The following is a 20,374-nucleotide window of genomic DNA, read 5'->3' as shown; positions in this document are numbered from 1 at the left end:
CTAATCTTAGTCGTTGATTAGAGATGTAATTTCGGCCATTGAAGGACCAACATGAAAAGTATAAAAGGAGGCTTGAGGGTCAGTTAGAGAATACACCAGAGTGATCAGTCATTCGATTTTCTAGAGTGGATTTTGCTAAGAAAAGTCAAATCAGTGATCAGTTTGCAGCGAGGGGCAGTGAGTACGAGACAGAGAGGCAGAGATAGTGCTGAGAGACTAGCGCAAAAGCAGAGAGGCGTAGACGCTGAGCTAGAGGGAACATGCAAAGCCCAACAAAGACATCGTAAAGGCTAGAAGGGCCTGCATCATCAACGCAGAGGCTGCAGGAGTGACGCCGAGGGTGGTAGAGGCTACGTAGTGCCTCTCTGGGCTGACGCAGAGGGTTCTGGGCTGATGCTGAGGCCAAGTGCGCTGACGCTGAGCTTCAGAGGTTGTTGGAGAGGGTTTCGTGGGCAAATTTTCTGAATATCTGCTTCTGAATAGAGAGGTATTACTGCCGGATTATTTTCTTTGTTGGGTGAGCCGGTTTGGCACCTAGTTGTACTCAAGGATAGACTGCATAATAAAATAAACCCTTAGAATTGTTGCACAGGTTTTCCCAAGTTGGGTTTTTCCGGGGATGAGTTGTCCAAAAATAACGATGTCACTTGTGTGTTTGCTATTTCTTTCAGTTGTTGATCTGTATATGGTTGAGACTGTATTGTGTTTATTTTGATATTTATATGTTTAAATAACTTGTTCATAATAAACCAGAGAATACAGATAAAATTTCTAATGGGTAATACTTAAAAATTTCAACACCTGATGTATCTAGTCAATACTAGGCCAGACATTTGTTACGTTGTCAACACCCTCAGTCAGTTCATGGTGGAACCCAAGAGGGCGCACTGGGCAGCAGCCAAACATGTTCTCAGGTATATACAAGGAACAATCGTGCATGGACTATTGTACACCCAAGGCAATGACATCATGTTGAGTGGGTTCACTGACATAGGTTGGGCTAGAAGTTTAGTTGATCGGAAAAGTACAACTGGGTACTGTTTCAACATTGGAATAGGAATGACCTCTTGGTGTAATAGGAAATAGAAATCCGTGGCTCTGAGCTCAGCTGAAGCAGAATATATGGCGGCTAGCACAGTGTCGTGTGAAGCCATATGGCTTAGGAAACTGCTTGTGAATCTATTCAGGAGAAGGATGGAAGCGACCAGGATCTTTTGTGATACTCAGAGTTGCATCAAGCTCTCAGAGAATCCAGTATTTCATGATCGGTCGAAGCACATTGATATTAGGTGTCACTTTGTCAGAGACTGTGTCCAACGAGGAGCAGTACAATTGGGGTACACTGCTACAGGAGAAAAGATAGTAGACATTCTCACCAAGCCTCTAGGAAGAACAAAGTTTGTTGATTTCAGAGAGAAGATGGGGATGGTGAAGAATCCATTTCAATAGCAGAAATGGATGACTGTTGGGAGTTGTAGTGCAACAGTTAGCAGTGGTAGGGCTATGGGCAACATGATGCAGCATGTTGAGAGGGTGCTGCAGTACAAATGTGGCAGTGGTAGTGTCATGGGCAGTAGTACAGGAAGTAACAGTGCAGGGGATGTGAGGTAGCTGGCCAAGCATCAGCACAGGTATCGATGCGGAAGATCAGTGTGATGTTTCTATGGTGAAGCATTACTACAGCACATTCCTCGCTAAAAGGGAGTGTTCCATTTTGGTAGCATCGGATGTGCTCTAGCCATGAAAATTGGTGGAGAGGCTAAGGTACATGAGATCTCCAAGACCTAGAAGTCGTTTTGAGAAATTCCACCCGGATGAAAAGTTATTAGAATAATTAATGGGCATAATAAAGATAAGGGTGAGAAGCTATTAAGAGACGAGTATCAAGTCTATTTTAATCTTAGCCATTAATTAGAGACTTAATCTCGGCTGTTGATTCATCGAAATGAAAAGTATAAGAGAAGACTTGAGGATCATTTGGAGACACACTGGCAGATACTCAATATCTCAAGGAAAATCAGTTCTCAAGAGAAGGAGATCGATTTCAGAGGGAGAGTTGCAGGGTGGAGGAAGAGGAGGGCATCAGTAGCACGCTGTCTGAGGAGGAGGTGACGCAGGGACAGTGAGAGACAACACAGAGAGAGACGCAGTAGCCCTCACACACGCTGACGCAAAGGGACGTAGAGCCACGTAGAGTGACGCAGGAGTGAGAGAAGAGTCTCCAAAGAGTCAGAAAATTGCAAGGGAAAGTCTCAAGTGTTTTCTTTTTGTTTCCCTGTAAAATCATTCCTTGTAAAAGTGACTGCTGCTGAAGATTAATAAAACCCTCATCTGCTACACCTGTTTTCCTGCATTGGGTTTCTCCGGGGACAATTGTCCAAAAACAACTGTGTTGATGTGATTGGTTCTTATGCATGTATTTTCCTCTATGTAATTATGTGATAATTGCGGTAGAATTTATTTTAATATTTGCTGAAGGGATTTCGTAAATAACTTATTGTGAAGAATAAGTAGGTAAAATAAATAACATGTTGCAATAGAATTTCAGTTTAGAAATTTTCACATTAGTGTCCTCTCAGGAAGAAGGACAAGGATGAGAAGTAGGATCCAAAGCTTGTGCCCACGAAGATCGAAGAAGAGGAGTTCGCCATGACAACCAAGATACCTCCAGGAGGGAGGTGGGCTGATTTAGAGCTGTAGTTGGAAAGAGATCAGAAGTAGCAGGATGGACTAGCGTTGGATGGTGCTGAGGAGTGTTAGAGAGACAATTGCAGTGGCTAGGAGCACCAGAGACTGAACAACGCAGAGCAGAGTTGGCAGCAGTGCAGATGACACAGAGTAGAGGTCATCAACAATGTAGTAGATTTAGAGGGTAAGTGCAGAGACTAGCAATAGTCATGCTCCAACATTCAGGTGGTATCATATTGAACACAATATTTTAGTAATTTTGGATGTTTTTCTATTGCTGATTGAGTAGCAACAACAATATGCAGTGCAGTGGCAGTACTAGCAGCAGAACAGATGCAACACTTGAGAGGGAGTTGTAGTACGGATGCAGTGTTGAGAGTGGTAGTGTCAGCAATAATACAGTTGCAGTAGCAGCGTAGTAGTTGGTGGACAACATGTCATACATCAATAACGCAGAGGATGATGCTTCAGAGTCAGAGTAGTATGCAACAACGTATATTGCTAGAGCACATTCCTTGCTAAGAGGGAGTGTTGATTTGGGGTAGCATCGAATGTGCTCTAGGCCTAAAATTTTGCAGGGAGGCTTGGGCACATGTATTCCAAAGAACCCAGAAAACTTTTTGGGAGATTCCATCCAGAAACAATTTTATTATAATAATTAATATTTTTTAATGGGACCCTAAGTCTAAATTTAGGAAATTAAAAATATTAATGGGTATTAATCTAATTGTGAGTGTAACTTCTAGAACAAGATGAGGATCAAGCTAAAATGATCTTAGCGATTGATTAACTCTTAATCTAGGCTGTTGAATGTCAATGAGAAGATTATTTAAGGAAGCTTGAGGGTCATTTGGAGAACACATCGAGAGATCAAGAGATCAAATTTCTGAAGTAAGAAGTTCTCAGGAGGAAATTATGATCGAGTAGATTTCTTGCAGTGAGGGGCAGTGAGTATCTGGAAGAAGGAAGTTTTTGTTGGGCTGGAGAGTACGAGGCAGAGAGAGGGCAGAACGACGTCCAGAGAGAGGCAGACGCTGACGCACACAAAGTTGACGCAGTGGCAGCATAGGCCTTAGAGGGAGATCGAATTCCTACTAAGGAAATTGAGTTTCAGAAGCCAGAGCCGGGGTGTGAGACTGGGAGGTAGAAATTCGAAATTTCCATCCAGAAGAGGGTCCAAAGGAGGAGCAATGTGATTCCCAACAGGGTGATGCAGAGATTGCGAGAGGCTTACGCAGTTCCGCGCAGAGGGACGCGAAGGCTCCAGTCCAGTGTGATCAGTCTCAGATTCTTCCAGTGACAGGGTGAGAGCATCTCACTATTTGTTTTGTCCAATTTCTCTCCATATTAGATTGCTAGTTGAGCATCCAAAGAATTGTACTCAAAACTACTACTGCATAATAATAAAATCCCCAGATCTGTTGCACCAGTTTTCCTGCATTGGGTTTTTTCGGGGACATTTGTCGAAATATAATGATGTCATTTGTGTTGTATTTTCTTTCTTGCTCTGTCTCTTGTTTCCGCATAATATTTAATTAAGTGAAGGCTGCAGTAGTATTTACTTTGATATTTACTATAGAACACAGTAAATAACTTTTATGGATTAACAAGTGGGAGAAGTAACATCAGTTTGTTGCAGTAGGAATTCCATTGAGGAATTTTCACATCCTTCTCCTAGAACAAACTCACACTTCCTTTTCTTCCTTCCTCTATTTCGCACTTCTCCAGATTCAAGAGATATCGAACTAGCTTGTTGAGTGAGTGTTTCAAATGGAATTCACACTGCTTCATTTATAGTCTTTTGGTGAGGTCGAATAGCCCTCTTTGAGGCCGACTTGATCATCTTAAGGCAGACTTGGTGTGGAGGCAATATAATTCATATTTGACTCAATACGTAACCTTTTTACATGATTCAAAAGCCCAAGAAGGGTCTCTTTAAAAGTACAATTGTTGTATTAACTCATAATAAATCCTAGAAGTCCTCAATGGGGACTTTGACCTAAAACATGATGACCCAAGCATGAAACCCATGCTTTAATAAGTCATAATAATAATAATAATAATAGTTATTATTTTCTTTATTCTTTATTTTCTGAAGGGATTTCGTAAATAACTTATTGTGAAGAATAAGTAGGTAAAATAAATAACATGTTGCAATAGAATTTCAGTTTAGAAATTTTCACATTAGTGTCCTCTCAGGAAGAAGGACAAGGATGAGAAGTAGGATCCAAAGCTTGTGCCCACGAAGATCGAAGAAGAGGAGTTCGCCATGACAACCAAGATACCTCCAGGAGGGAGGTGGGCTGATTTAGAGCTGTAGTTGGAAAGAGATCAGAAGTAGCAGGATGGACTAGCGTTGGATGGTGCTGAGGAGTGTTAGAGAGACAATTGCAGTGGCTAGGAGCACCAGAGACTGAACAACGCAGAGCAGAGTTGGCAGCAGTGCAGATGACACAGAGTAGAGGTCATCAACAATGTAGTAGATTTAGAGGGTAAGTGCAGAGACTAGCAATAGTCATGCTCCAACATTCAGGTGGTATCATATTGAACACAATATTTCAGTAATTTTGGATGTTTTTCTATTGCTGATTGAGTAGCAACAACAATATGCAGTGCAGTGGCAGTACTAGCAGCAGAACAGATGCAACACTTGAGAGGGAGTTGTAGTACGGATGCAGTGTTGAGAGTGGTAGTGTCAGCAATAATACAGTTGCAGTAGCAGCGTAGTAGTTGGTGGACAACATGTCATACATCAATAACGCAGAGGATGATGCTTCAGAGTCAGAGTAGTATGCAACAACGTATATTGCTAGAGCACATTCCTTGCTAAGAGGGAGTGTTGATTTGGGGTAGCATCGAATGTGCTCTAGGCCTAAAATTTTGCAGGGAGGCTTGGGCACATGTATTCCAAAGAACCCAGAAAACTTTTTGGGAGATTCCATCCAGAAACAATTTTATTATAATAATTAATATTTTTTAATGGGACCCTAAGTCTAAATTTAGGAAATTAAAAATATTAATGGGTATTAATCTAATTGTGAGTGTAACTTCTAGAACAAGATGAGGATCAAGCTAAAATGATCTTAGCGATTGATTAACTCTTAATCTAGGCTGTTGAATGTCAATGAGAAGATTATTTAAGGAAGCTTGAGGGTCATTTGGAGAACACATCGAGAGATCAAGAGATCAAATTTCTAAAGTAAGAAGTTCTCAGGAGGAAATTATGATCGAGTAGATTTCTTGCAGTGAGGGGCAGTGAGTATCTGGAAGAAGGAAGTTTTTGTTGGGCTGGAGAGTACGAGGCAGAGAGAGGGCAGAACGACGTCCAGAGAGAGGCAGACGCTGACGCACACAAAGTTGACGCAGTGGCAGCATAGGCCTTAGAGGGAGATCGAATTCCTACTAAGGAAATTGAGTTTCAGAAGCCAGAGCCGGGGTGTGAGACTGGGAGGTAGAAATTCGAAATTTCCATCCAGAAGAGGGTCCAAAGGAGGAGCAATGTGATTCCCAACAGGGTGATGCAGAGATTGCGAGAGGCTTACGCAGTTCCGCGCAGAGGGACGCGAAGGCTCCAGTCCAGTGTGATCAGTCTCAGATTCTTCCAGTGACAGGGTGAGAGCATCTCACTATTTGTTTTGTCCAATTTCTCTCCATATTAGATTGCTAGTTGAGCATCCAAAGAATTGTACTCAAAACTACTACTGCATAATAATAAAATCCCCAGATCTGTTGCACCAGTTTTCCTGCATTGGGTTTTTTTGGGGACATTTGTCGAAATATAATGATGTCATTTGTGTTGTATTTTCTTTCTTGCTCTGTCTCTTGTTTCCGCATACTATTTAATTAAGTGAAGGCTGCAGTAGTATTTACTTTGATATTTACTATAGAACACAGTAAATAACTTTTATGGATTAACAAGTGGGAGAAGTAACATCAGTTTGTTGCAGTAGGAATTCCATTGAGGAATTTTCACATCCTTCTCCTAGAACAAACTCACACTTCCTTTTCTTCCTTCCTCTATTTCGCACTTTTCCAGATTCAAGAGATATCGAACTAGCTTGTTGAGTGAGTGTTTCAAATGGAATTCACACTGCTTCATTTATAGTCTTTTGGTGAGGTCGAATAGCCCTCTTTGAGGCCGACTTGATCATCTTAAGGCAGACTTGGTGTGGAGGCAATATAATTCATATTTGACTCAATACGTAACCTTTTTACATGATTCAAAAGCCCAAGAAGGGTCTCTTTAAAAGTACAATTGTTGTATTAACTCATAATAAATCCTAGAAGTCCTCAATGGGGACTTTGACCTAAAACATGATGACCCAAGCATGAAACCCATGCTTTAATAAGTCATAATAATAATAATAATAATTATTATTATTTTCTTTATTCTTTTGACAAGTACATTACAAGATGGCTCAATACATTTAATGAAGACCGAACCTAATTACATTTTCCAACAAAATGGGAGGGGAATGGGATCAAGGAATGAATTTTCAATGGAAGGCAATGCAAGGATCCCAGTGAGGTTTCTAGCCTAAGGGAAACCAAGGGCAAGAATTGTTGAAATTTCTAAATATTACCCATTAGAAATCCCTACTGTATTATCTTGTTTATTCCTTAACAAGTTATTTATTCATATAAATATTGGATATAAACACAAATGCAACCTTTACTCATGTATAGATCAACAACTGAAATACTAGACAAACACACAAGGGACACCATTATTTTTGGAAAATTGTCCCTGGAGAAAACCCAATGCAGGAAAACTGGTGCAACAGTTCTGAGAGTTTTATTATTATGCTGATTTCTTGAGTACAACTAGGGTGCCAAACTGGCTCACCCTACAGAGATTTTTTACACGTTAGTAATACCTCTTCGCGGAAGCAGATATTCAGCTTCTCAGCTTAGTTTTCCCCACGAAAATCCTTCCGCCGCTTCTCCAAGGCTCTGCGTAGCTCTGGAACCCCTTGTGTCAGCCTTCTTTGTCTCTGAGTCAACTCTCTGGCCTTCTGCGCAGTCTCTAGCTGCCTCTGCGTGGCTCCTGCTGCCTCTGCATAGCCTCCTCAGTCACTGCGCTGACCCTATGGCACTATCTCTGCCTCTCTGGTATGTACTCACTGCCCCTCGTTGCAACTCAAATCACTTGTTCAAATTTTCTCATCGAACCCCGCTCCAGAAAATCGAATTGACTGATCAATTTTGCGTAGCAACCTCACTCTAGCAAAACGAATGATTGAACACTAACTGATCCTCAAGCCTCTTCTTATACTTTTCTCGTTGGTCCTTCAACGACCAAGATTAAATCTCTAATGGAAGTCAGTTGGTCCTTGGAGACTCCGTTAAGTGCGGTCCTCACCATCAACTCTTGATCTGGTGTGGCCCCTATGGAAGTCAGTTGGTCACGGATCTCCTTCAACCGACCGAGGAAGAGATCTATCTGCTCTCCCTTCTGCATCTGGTATGACCTTAGCTGATTCTCCAGGAGCATCTTCCTCTACACGGAAGTATGTTGGTACAATGTCTTCAAAGTGTCCCACATCTCCTTTGCCGTTTCCTTCTCGGCAATATGTTGGACCACATGATCCTTGACCCCATCAAGGATGATGCACTTTGCCTTAGCCATTGCCTCCTCGTACCTTTCATTAGCTATCGGGTCAACTGGGATAGCCATTACTCTCAAGGTGAAGCCCTTGATATGATGTCTGTCTAGAATGGACAAGATCCTGGCCTTCTAGACCACAAAGTTGGACGCTCCGTCCAACCTATCTTGATCTCTCAGCCCATTCACGACCATCTCTCTGCTCTTCTCTGTCGACTCCTCCGAGTCTCTCTACTTCTCGCCTGGAAGTTCTCGGTTCGACTCTTGTTGAGTCTCTCTACTTCTGTTTGGAAGTTCTCAGTTCGACTCTTCCGAGTCTCTCTAATTCCTGTCTGGAAGTTCACTTCTAGACTCTTTTTGAGTCCCGATTTCCCTCCTGGAAACCCTTCTGCCAACCGTCAAGTTGCCCCTTTCCGCTCGTCTGTGCAACTGCAACACTGATCCGGATTCCTTGGCTAGAAATCTGCCTCAGCAGCAACTCCCTCTACCTTGGTTTTGCCCTGTTAGGTACTGTTCTGACCACAACACCCCACCAGCTTCGCTCTCGCAAACTGCCCACAACTTTCTTTGCCCCAACAACGGAAGGATTGAGCCTCTTGGCTCTGTACAATCCTGACACCGGCAAAACAATTCCCTCAGCAAATTGCGACAACCCTTTTGGACCTCTGCGTGAGCCTGTTTTTGCCCTCCTCAACCTCTCCGCTGGCCTCTCTTAGGTCCAGACTGATGGCGCGGTCCCTCTGCGTCAACCCTTCCTCTGTGACTTCTGCAAGGATCAACTACTGTCACTCGGGACAGCTGATTCTGCTACAAATGCTTTGCTCAGTTGATGCCTTCAACTTTTCTATGATCTGCAACCACTCTCTGATACCATGTTGAATTTTCGAAGTCTATTCGTTAGAAAATTAATCTATATTCTATTGGTTTATTTCTTCTACTTGTAAATTCTGAACAAGTTATTTAAAACATTTAAATACCGAAATAAACACAATATATTCGCAATATCTACAGATCATCCACTGAAAGAAAACAAACACACAAGTGACACTGTTATTTTTGGACAAATGTCTCCAGGAAAACCCAATGCGGGAAAATCAGTGCAACTATTTAGAGGGTTTATTATTATGCAGTATTTCCTTGAGTACAACCGGGTGCCTAACCGACTCTCCCGACAGAGAAAAATACACAATAACAATACCTTTATGTTCAGAAACAGGTATTCAAAAATCCTGTCCCACGAAACCCTCTCCGACAACTTTGAAGCTTAGCACTGACACTTCTAGCCTTTGCCTCAACCTCCTGCTGACCTGTGTCAGCCCCAGGACCCTTTGCGTCATCCCTCTGAGGCACTACGCAGCCTCTGGGACCCTCTCCGTCACTCCGCAACCTCTGTGTGGATGACGCAGTCCCTCTGGCCTCTGTGTTGTCTCTGTTGGGCTCTACGTGGCCTGAACTGGTTGCTGCTCTCGATCTCCTTGCTTCTGCGCTGGTTTCTCAGTATTGTCTTTGCCTCTCTGTCCAGTACTCACTGCCCCTCGCTGCTGATCACTGATTCACTTTTGCTTAGCAACCCCACTCTATCAAAATGAATGACTGATCACGCTGGTGTGTTCTCCAACTGACCCTCAAGCCTCTTCTTATACTTTTATCGTTGGTCCTTCAATGACGAAGATTAAATCTCTAATCAACGACTAAGCTTAGATTTGGCTTGATCTATGACTTCTTGGAACCTTCTAACCCAATTTTATATTAATACCCATTAATATTTTATTTTTCCTAAGTTTAGACTTAGGAACTCCATTAAAAAAATTTAATCATTTTAATATCTCCCAAACCGGTTAGAATCTGCCCAAACCATTTCTAGTCTTGGAGATCTCATGTGCTTTAGCCTCTCCACCAATTTTCATGGCTAGAGCACACCCGATGCTACCCTAGCCATATGTACAAAATTGTTACATTTGTAACATTTGACATCATCTCTCAAATGGTCAAATTTGTTGATATTATGCTGAATTCTCGAATATCTATTTATGAAGGATCTCCTGGAATTATATTCATTCCAAACATACATGCGACATTTTGCAGCTCTATGTCCAAACCTTCCACATGAATAACAATGACCATAAAAGATAGGTTGGTACCTGGGAGGAAATCTTCTTCGAGGAATTGTCTTCCAAGGTTCTTCCTATGAGTCTTGATCTCTTGATTTAGCTGAGAGATCTATCTGTGTGGTAGATTTTTCATATCCATCTTCTTTAATTGTCATAGAAGAACTCGACTTATTTTCGAATTTTTCTTTGTCACCAAGACCAGTTTTGTCACTGTATGATCGTTGGTTGCTAATGAGTTCGTCCCAAGCCTTTGAACTGTTGGCGTAGTCTTGAAGAGTTTTTCCACTTTTTACTTCCTTTCGCAAAGAAACTATTTCAACTTCCAATGCTTCTCTCTCCTTGTTACTTTCCTGAGTGATTCTTCAATTCATTTGTATTCTTCAACCTTGATTTTAAGATTGAGGACTTGTTCCTTTTCTGCCTTCAATTCGTCTTCAAGAGTGTTAACATGCTTCTTTTCGGCTTTGAGCTCTTTGATAACCCTGATTACTTCGTTTTGGAATTCGAATTTAGTCATTTCTTCTTCTTTGTCTCCTTCTTCGTCAGGTGCCTCTTGTTTATTATGCTTAGCCATAAATAATACTCTTTCGTTGAATTCTTCTTCGTTATCACTGTCTTCTTCGGATGAGGAACTATCTTCTTTGGAGAAGAAACTTTTCTTAAACCATTTCTTCTTGCCTTGCTCGTTGAACTTCTTAGGACTTTTCTTCCCTTTCGTAACACCCTCATTTTTGTGAGGACATTTGGCTGCAATATGTCCAAACTCACCATAATTAAAACATATTAATGGGAGTTTACCTTTGAATTTTCTCGTACCTGATCTCATTTTCCATTTGAAGTAGACAAATTCTTTATCTGAGAATTCTTCTTCATCTTCTTCCTTTTCCTCATCCTTACAATTGTAAGTTTTTGCTTTCAGAGTCTCCTTGTCCTTGCTATTCTTCTTGGATGCGGCAAATGCTGTTGCTAAGTGAGATGTGCCATCCTCTTCTTCAATCCTCATTTCGTATGCCGTAAGAATTCCATGCAATTCATCTATGCTGTGATTGGTCAGTTACGATCTATCTTCCAAGACAGATATCTTAGGGTTAAATCTTACTGGCAAGGGTCTGAGGATCTTGTGGACAACAATTTTTGTTTCAACAGGTTCTCCCAAACCTTCCAATGTATTTGTTGTTTCATCAACACTCTGAAAGTATGCAGCAATATCTTCATCTTCCTTCATTTTGAGTTGCTCAAATTTTGCCCTGAAAATTTGAAGCTTTGCTTCTTTCACCTTTGAGTCACCTACATATATATTTTCAAGCTTGCCCCATACCTATTTAGCAATTTTGCAACTCAATACCTTAAGATAAACAGATTTGATAAGCCCACTGATAATAATATCTTTAGCCTTTGCATCATATACCATATTTTTCTTACCTTGTTCATCTTGGGTTGGTGTGAAGCCTTTGTCAACGATTTGCCATACTTCATATCCTTGCGCCAACAAATGAACATGCAGTCTTCCACTCCAAAGTACATAGTTATTTCCATTGAATAAAGGAACTCTATTCTTAGTATACTCCATGATCTCCTTCCAGTTGTTAGACTGCTATTGAAGGAACCAAGCTTTGAAACCACTTGTTGGGAACACTGAGAGGTGGGGTGAATCAATATTCCTTATCAATTAGCACTTTTAAATATTTTCAGAGCATTAGTTAGTTTTCAATTACTATTAATGTTTATGCAGTAATAACAGTAAATAAAATATTAATGGGAATTAATATGAAACTGTGTTAGAATGGTTCAAAAGACATGGATAAAGCCAGATCTAATCTTAGCTGTTGATTAGGGACTTAATCTCGGCTATTGATATGTCAACAAGAAAATTATAAGAGGAGGCTTGAGGGTCACTTGGAGAATACACCAGAGTGATCAGTCATTCTATTCTCTAGAGCGGGGTTTGCTAAGAGAGATGGAATTAGTGATCGGGAGATGCAACTGAGGGGCATTTGAGTACAGAGAGACAGAGAGGCAGAGATAGTGCTAGGAGAGCAACGCAGAAGCCAAGGAGAGTGATGCAGAGATAGTGCCGGGAGAGTAGCGCAGTAGCCAAGGAGAGTGACGCAGAGCCAGCCAGGGCTCACGCAGGGCCACACAGAGGTAGCCGGGAGCTGCGTAGAGCCTTAGAGAGGCTAGCGTTGCTGACGCAGAGGGCTGACACAGACCCATTCGGGGTGACGCAGGGCTAGCATGAGGCAGAGAGGGGCTGACGTAGTCCAGAGAGAGGCTGACGCTGGGGTTTTTGGGGTAGATTGGTGCTGAGTAGCTGCTGGAAGGATTACCTAGGGTTTCAGCTAGGAGATTTGTCAGAAACTGTGAGGTATTACTACCAAGGAAATTCTTTGTTGGGTAGGCTAGTTTCGGCACCCAGATTGTACTTTGATATTGCTTAATAAGAAAACCTTCATATAGCTGCACCGGTTTTCCTACATTAGGTTTTTCCGGGGACATTAGTCCAAAAATAATGGTGTCATATGGTGTGTTTGTTTCTGTTTCTTTTAGTTGTCGATCTGTAATATGTTGAGCATGCTCTAGTGTTTATTTTCAGTATTTTGTAAATAACTTGTTAAGGAAAATAACAAGTAGGTAGGAATAAATCAGATAAAGTGCATGGAGGGTTTCTAACTAAGTAAACTTAGAAACTTCAATATTATGTAGCTGTTCTGTCTACCAATCGCTGAGAAACGATCTCTCCAGCCTTCTGGAACCCTTTCATGGCCTTTGAAACTAAACCTCAACTTCTCTCCAACAAAATCGAACTGCCTGTAGAGGCTTATGCGCAACCCTTGAGTCAGCCTCACTGTGTCTATCTCTGCCTCTTTGTAAATGCACTTGTTGGATCTAGAAAGCTTCCTCCGACCTCACTGTATCTGCCCCTCTCTATCTCTGCTTCCTTACTGAAGCTTGAACTCTTCCAGCACTATTGGCTCTTTGGAAAATTTAACTCTCCAAGGAAATTGAACTCTCTGTGGTTCTCATAAGTGTGTTCTCCATCTACCCATCGACTTCTTATAATCCTCTGTTGGACCTTCGACCAAGATTAAAACTTAATGAAGGGCCCAGATTAATTCTCTGTCGATCCATGTGAGTTTCTAGATGATTCACACCTTATCTCAATTAATTATGATTAATTAACCATATTTCTTAAGTTTAGACTTGGGAAATATTTAAAAATAAACTAATAATGTAATTGAGACACTTGTAGGTGGAATTTCTAGAAACGATTTCTAGGTTATGGAGAACTCCCGTATTTTAGTCTCTCCACAAAGTTTCGAGACTAGAACACCTTCGATGCTACAGAAGCTAACACTTTGTAGGTGCAAGAATCCTCTGACATATCCTTGGGCATGGAGTCTTCTAGTGTACTTCAGTGGTCAATAGTGCCGATTCCAACGATAGGTGGCATGCCTCTTAACTCTTGACAGTTGAGGAGATATAGCTGATCTAGGTTAATGCCCCAAATGTGTGGTTATGGTGCCCAAATGAGATTCTAAAGGCAACTTGTTGATTGGTTGAATATTGACTTTATATTCAAGAAAGTCAAAGAAAGTTAAGGAGGATTTTTTATTATATAAAATTGGAAATCATGTCGACCCTCAGTAAATTTGAATTTATGAGTTTCTTTTGTTGGTCAGCTTCTTGATTAATCGGCATGTTGGCCCCCTTATTGAGCCCCTTCATTTTGTATAAAGGGAGATTTGGATCTCTCAAAACTAGCATCAATTCTTTCACACACATATTCTGATTTCAATAGGCTGGAGTAGTCATGTTGATTTGTGGTTTGGGCTGAGGTTTTCTGAGGCAATTTGAGTCTATGTGTTATCATTTGTTCTGATGTCTATCTCAAGCAATCATTCACTCTGTTATCTCTGTTATGCTAGGTACCCGACGTGCCTCCGCCCACCCTGAATTTCCCCAAAATTTAGGGGTGCTTCCACACGTCCCCATGTGTGTCTCCAAGCTCCCATGCTTCCCCATCCTAGAAACTTGGCCAAAAATTGCTTTTTCCACATCATTTCTAATGCTAAGTATGACACCAAAAGCCAACACCTCCTTCTAGATCAGTCATTGTAATGAGCACAAACCAATGTCCAAATAGTGCCTAACATGCAGAAAATACCATTGAAAAAACACATCTATATGCTTGGCTCCATACTGAATTTGGGCTCCAAGAGCAATGCCCAGTCAGTCCTTGCAAAGTTATCTAATCATGAATTTAACTTTGCTTGAAGAGCAACCAACTTTTGCAAATCAACCTCCTCAACTGGAAAGCATCCAAAACTTAGCTTAGGAAGTAAGTTGGCCATGAAACACACTGCCATGTCAGAAATAAAAGTTGGAAAGCAAACAACATTGTCCTTTATAGCAACAGATCAGTAAGAAACAATCCGCCTTGAGAGATATGCATGAGATATCATTGTGAAAAGTGCTTTCTCCAATCTTATCATCTTTTGAAATGCTGGAATCTATCTGAAGAAGGTTAACATGAGTTGCTAATTCGAATTTCGTAGTACAGGTTCAAGAGTTAAAATTAATTACAATTCCCGTGGTTGTGTTCGTATGGATGTAAATAGTATGTTGATTCTTTTTCAAAATGTTAAATGGATATTAAAATGCATTGTATGTGACTGCAGATAATTTGCTCAAGTAAAACCTTCAATAATTTGTAAAGCGCAGGTGACTGAAAAAGATTAGTTAATGCCCAATTTGATGTAGTGGAATGTGGACTTAACATTTTGGTATTAGAGAAATTTAAGGTCTATAATTTGAGATTTCAAAGCATTAGACATATTAATGTGAGAGTCTTGGGTTCAAATTATGGTGTTTTGTGTAGCATACGCTGGAAATTAGGATAGCAAGTTTACATACATCTTCTATTGTCTTCCAATTCTCATGTGTTCACATCGAGGAGATTTATTTTTATTTGTTCTTTATCCAGAAGTTGCTTCTTTTAATTTCCGAGCGTTAATTTGGGATTTTGCACTAAATTATGACAACATTTGTTGTAATATGTGCAAATATGTAGAAAGGGACCTATGATGCTGAGAAGAAAATTGTGAAGCTTCGAAGTGAACTTGTTGGAAACGCATCCAAGGTTTGACTCTACAACAACTCTACCTTTCAAGAATAGCTAATGAATCTTGAGTACTGTATCAATAATCTGCATTTACAGAGTGGTTTCCTTTAAAAATTAGTAAAATTGGTGTTTTTATGCTTATATATATGCTATAATTTTTTTCATGATTACGCATTTTGAATGTTATCATTTAAAAGTAAAAATAGTTTCCTTTCATGGGTCGAAGCTTCTGCCTTCTTTTAGTGAAGAGTTTAATCCATTATGAGTACCGAGTGTTTCCATATGAACTGATCATAAGAGATCTGGATGCTGCACTTGGATTTGGGAACCTTTAATCATTGGGACAGAATGCATAATAGATGATTTGTAGTCTGGATATCCATGTTGACTTCAATGACATGAGAATCTCTTCCCAACAATCACAATATGTATTTAACGCATTGTCTCCTCTTCTTGAGAGCTCCTAAAATTTGAAACTATCTACATATCTTACCTGTGGACGGATAAGAGAATAGGATGCATGACTCACTTATGGCATTGTTAGTGATCCAGATTTCACTCTGAATTATTGGTTATCAGACTCTTTTTTCCTCCTTTTACATAAAATACATAATGATACAAATTATGAAGACCGAACCTAGTTACACTTCTCAACATTTTGAGTCTGTGTTATTCTCACATTTAACTCTACTCTATGAGGAGACTGACCTGGGTTATCTCTTTAAAGTATGACGTAGCCCCAAGTCATAATTACAAGTATGAAAGAATCAAGTCAAATGCAAGCCAGATTGACTTAGTAGTTGGACTCAACCCTTTGCCTCTAAAAGGCACAAGGAAAAGAAAAAAACTCATTTTGCTTGTTTTAGTGACCCTGTTTCTCTGAGGACAACCAACAAAGTTGGCAACTATCCAATTCCTAGTAAGTGGCATGATCCATGTTCTTTGGCATGAGTTATTATTGAAAATTTTGATTATATGTTCATTGTAAACTATCACATTAAGGAAAATTTTATCAATTTCTTTTTCTGAAATTTAGTTTTTTTCTAATAGAATTCTGCAATTCAACTTCTGGGTTTCCCTGAGCTCAATTCAATTTTTACTCTTCATCCTCTATTAGAGTTGAGTTTGATAACTTTTCTTTGGAATTAAATTGAACTATCCATGTTGTAGAAGTGAAATTTTTTCTCGAGTCTCTTTCTGTCCCACAAAGTGCAAAACTTATTTTTCAGAGCTCTTGCTTTGATTATGAATTTGTATCTTCTTTGGCATTTGTGCTCCTCAATATTCTTTGTGCTTTTTCTTTAGGAGATTGGATGTTGTTTTTAAGTTTCTTGGAAGTCTATTTCTTTTAGTTTGAACTGCTCCTTCGGCCTCTTTGATCTGTAAACTACTGTGGATTTCCACTAACAGTTATTACAATATTCTGAAATCTTTTATTAGCAGTTTATTACCTTGGTTGTCAGATTTAATATTACTAGCGTAGTTTTCAAATTTATGGAAATAACTGAAATTGAATGAAAGAAACAATCATTTGAACACACCATCCACAGAAATGAACACAAAATGTGACTTTGGAAACACAATATGCGAGAATACCCAGCTAGAAAGTAAGTAATGCCTATGGTTTTCTCCTTTTGTTTCTCAATTGTGGAATAGGGTTACCAAATTCATACTTCACAAGCATAGGTCAGGGTTATCCAAACAATATAAGAGAGATTTATGATCTACAAGACAATCTCATCCATCAAGAAATTCATTCATCCTCCAAATACATCTAATAGGTATTCCATTAAACTCCAAGATACTTCTCCCAAATCCAACCATACATCAAGTGGAGAAAGAAAACCCTTGCATAGGTTTAGCCTCAACTTATCTTACAATAAAAGGTAATTGTTTTCCTAGATCCATTAATTCTCCAAGGAATACAATAAAACGTTACTTTTCTAACTTCCTCCAACAAGCTCTCTGCTAAAAGTAGAAGTGAGTTGTTGGGATCTACCTTCTTCTCCTAGAAGAAACAATCAAATAATTATTTGCTTCTCCAAGGAAAACAATATAATAGTGCTCTCAACTTTCAAGTAACCAACGAGGGAAAATTTTAAGGATGGAAATTTATGTTGAAGTTTAGAAACCTTGGCGAATCTTACTAGTCCCTAATATGAAACTATAAAATATTTGGCGATACTTTTGTAAAAGTATTCAAATTTATAATGATTTTATATAGGCTCTATAAAATATTGACGATTTTTATCGCAAGAAAATTTTATACTATAAAATTTGTGCGGAATCACTTTTAGAAAAATGAAAATTGGTGAATATTTTTTTTTGGAAAAAGCATGGAAAATTAGCCCACCTGCAATTATTAGCCCCTAAAATTTTCCCTGTAACTGACCCCATGAGACAAGTCAACAATGATTAAAAAATGAATTGGTTATGCTAGTTACTCTTCGCAATATGGTTGGCTATGTAATCAAACCCCAATAACCTTCTACTTGCATGAATATGTGCATAAAAGGACTTCCAAGATAAGTTGCTCAACCAAGAGTGATAAATGTGCATTGTGCAGTAAAACACCCCATAAGTGGGAAGTCTCCACTATGTAATTGATTAAGTGACCAAGTCATTCAATAAAAAGAGGGATGACTCTCTCCATATTTCACTCCCATGATGGCATTAATACGTAGGTAAGCCTGATCGTATGTGCTCAATGATTTAGACCAATGGCAAAATTGGCTCCATTAGGTGAGTTCTCCATGCAATGTTTGGCTTCCAAATACATTCATCTCAATAAATAAAATGATCCCATCCAATAGCTCAACAATGGTGGCCTCATCAAATGGACAAAATGATGTGGACCATTTCGACTTGGTATACACAACAAGGGAAATGACACCATTTGACCAAGTTGTATCATATGCTACAGGGGATTGCCCCATTCACATGATTGGTTAATATAATCGACTTGGTATATGTTAACACAAAATCTAGCAGGCCTTGTAGAGGGAAATCTTACAAGACAAGAGCTAGATTAAGTGCTAACAATGGGGTAATGACCCACTATCACCACAACCAAGGTCCCTTGCTCTTTATGGATTTTCACCGATGAGAGGAGTGTCAGCAGGAAGGAGATCACTTAAAATAGATATGCTAGCTATAAGGCACAAAGTGATCAAGCTGGAGCTCATTCAAGAGAGAGACTCAATTATGGTTCAAGGCTTCAATGAAGCAAAATGTTCTCAAAGAAAAGCCCTAGAAAAAGAGGCTCAAAACCTAGGGTTTTGAGATTTCTCGATGGTGATAAGCATTCATAGGGTTTGTTACACTCAATTTGTCAAAGTTCTAAGGAAGCGGAAGTGCCAAATTTTTTCAATAGGATTGGGTCATCTATCAACAATCTACATGTCATTGTAAACCCATTCTGCAAGTTATGTAATGTAAATGATGCTAGTAATACCTTGAGTATATGTAACAACCTAGGTAAGCCTATTATTTTGGCGAAAAGTTTCAACCTAGGAGGTTTTTCGTCTCACCGACTCGTGTATTTCTAAGCATAGATGGTCAACAGAGTTTTTCTCTCCAACCTCACCCTAAAGCTAGGGTGGAATTCTTCGTCAAAATCTTAGGTGAGTCTTAGTGTTCTAGTCGAGTCTAATGTAAAAGTTATTTGGGAATAATTTAACCTAGTTGGCTAAATTATTTTATTACAAATCACTTGGTCTACTAGCTCATATTGTGTCGTAGATTGGGTATATTTTTTTTAAGAGTCTAAGCCAAATATGTATTCCCCCTGTTGTCGCACATAATGTCTAGGCACCATGACAACGGTTCAGATCGGGGGCTATCACCCTGATCCCCAATATCTCCGTTTAAGTTGTCTCCCAACATTAGGCTAATGTTGATTTGGGGTAGCATCAGATGTGCTCTAAGCCTCAAATTTTGCAGGGAGGTTTGGGCATAGGTATTCCAAAGAACCCAAAAAACGTTTTGGGAAATTCCACCCAGAAGTGATTTTATTAAAATAATTAATATTTTTAATGGGTTTCGTAAGTCTAAACTTAAGAAAATTAAAATATTAATGGGTATTAATCTAATCAGGGGTCAAAATTCTAGAAAAATCCATGGATCAAGTCAAAACAATCTGAGCCTTTGATTATGTTTTAATCTAGGTCGTTGGTTGTCCAACAGGAAGATATAAGAAGAGGCTTGACTCTTGAGGGTCATTTGGAAAACACACAGAGAGATAGAGAGAAATTGATTTTTTGAATTGAGAAGTTCTCAGTAGGAAAAATCAATTGAAGGAATCTCCTGCAGTTTAGGGGCAGGGATAGCAGCGTCTGGCCAAAGAGATTCTTAGCCAGAGATACATTAGTAGAGAGAGGCAGTAAGTGATCCAGAGGCCTTGACGCAGAGGCAGACGCAGGGCTAGAAGGGCCACACGAAAGTGACGCAGAGGCAGAGAGAGTCGAAAATCAGACCAGAGGGTTGGTTTCAGCAGCCGGAAGCCGGGGTGTGAGACCGGAGGCTGAGAGCAGTGACTCTGGGCTTTTGATCGAATTCCCAGCTGGGTGACGTAGTCCTTGAAAGGGTTGACACTGGGACAACGTAGAGGCAGTGCAATGCCTGCTAGGGGCACCTCATCTAGTAGCCAGAACAACCGAGACTTTTCTCAGTGATTGTGTGAGGTAAACTCACAAAGCTTCTGCCAGTATTTCTCTCTGTAACTGAATAACCCTGTGAGGTATTCAGTGATGTATTCAGATTTTGCTACTACATAATAATAAAACCCTCAGAGCTGCTACTATATAATAATAAAACCCTCATAGCTGCTACTGTATAATAATAAAACCC

The 20,374-nt window shown here is 39.9% G+C and overlaps 1 protein-coding gene across 2 annotated transcripts in view; it reads left to right on the top strand.

Annotated features, from left to right (window-relative positions):
- The window catches only part of LOC149234795 (nitrobindin heme-binding domain protein), a 132,992-nt gene that overhangs the window by 56,248 nt on the left and 56,370 nt on the right, over positions 1–20,374 (top strand). For both annotated transcript variants that reach the window (XM_089461238.1, XM_089461239.1), the window contains exon 3: positions 15,476–15,544. In XM_089461238.1, coding sequence (XP_089317364.1) covers positions 15,476–15,544 — 69 coding nt within the window. The remainder of the gene's footprint in view (positions 1–15,475; positions 15,545–20,374) is intronic.

The sequence above is a fragment of the Pinus tabuliformis genome, chromosome 8 (genome assembly GCF_031772625.1).
Source record: "Pinus tabuliformis cultivar Carrire ecotype Pingquan chromosome 8, CPIR1, whole genome shotgun sequence".
Taxonomy (NCBI): Eukaryota; Viridiplantae; Streptophyta; class Pinopsida; order Pinales; family Pinaceae; genus Pinus; species Pinus tabuliformis.
This window is presented reverse-complemented; position numbering and strand designations above follow the sequence as displayed.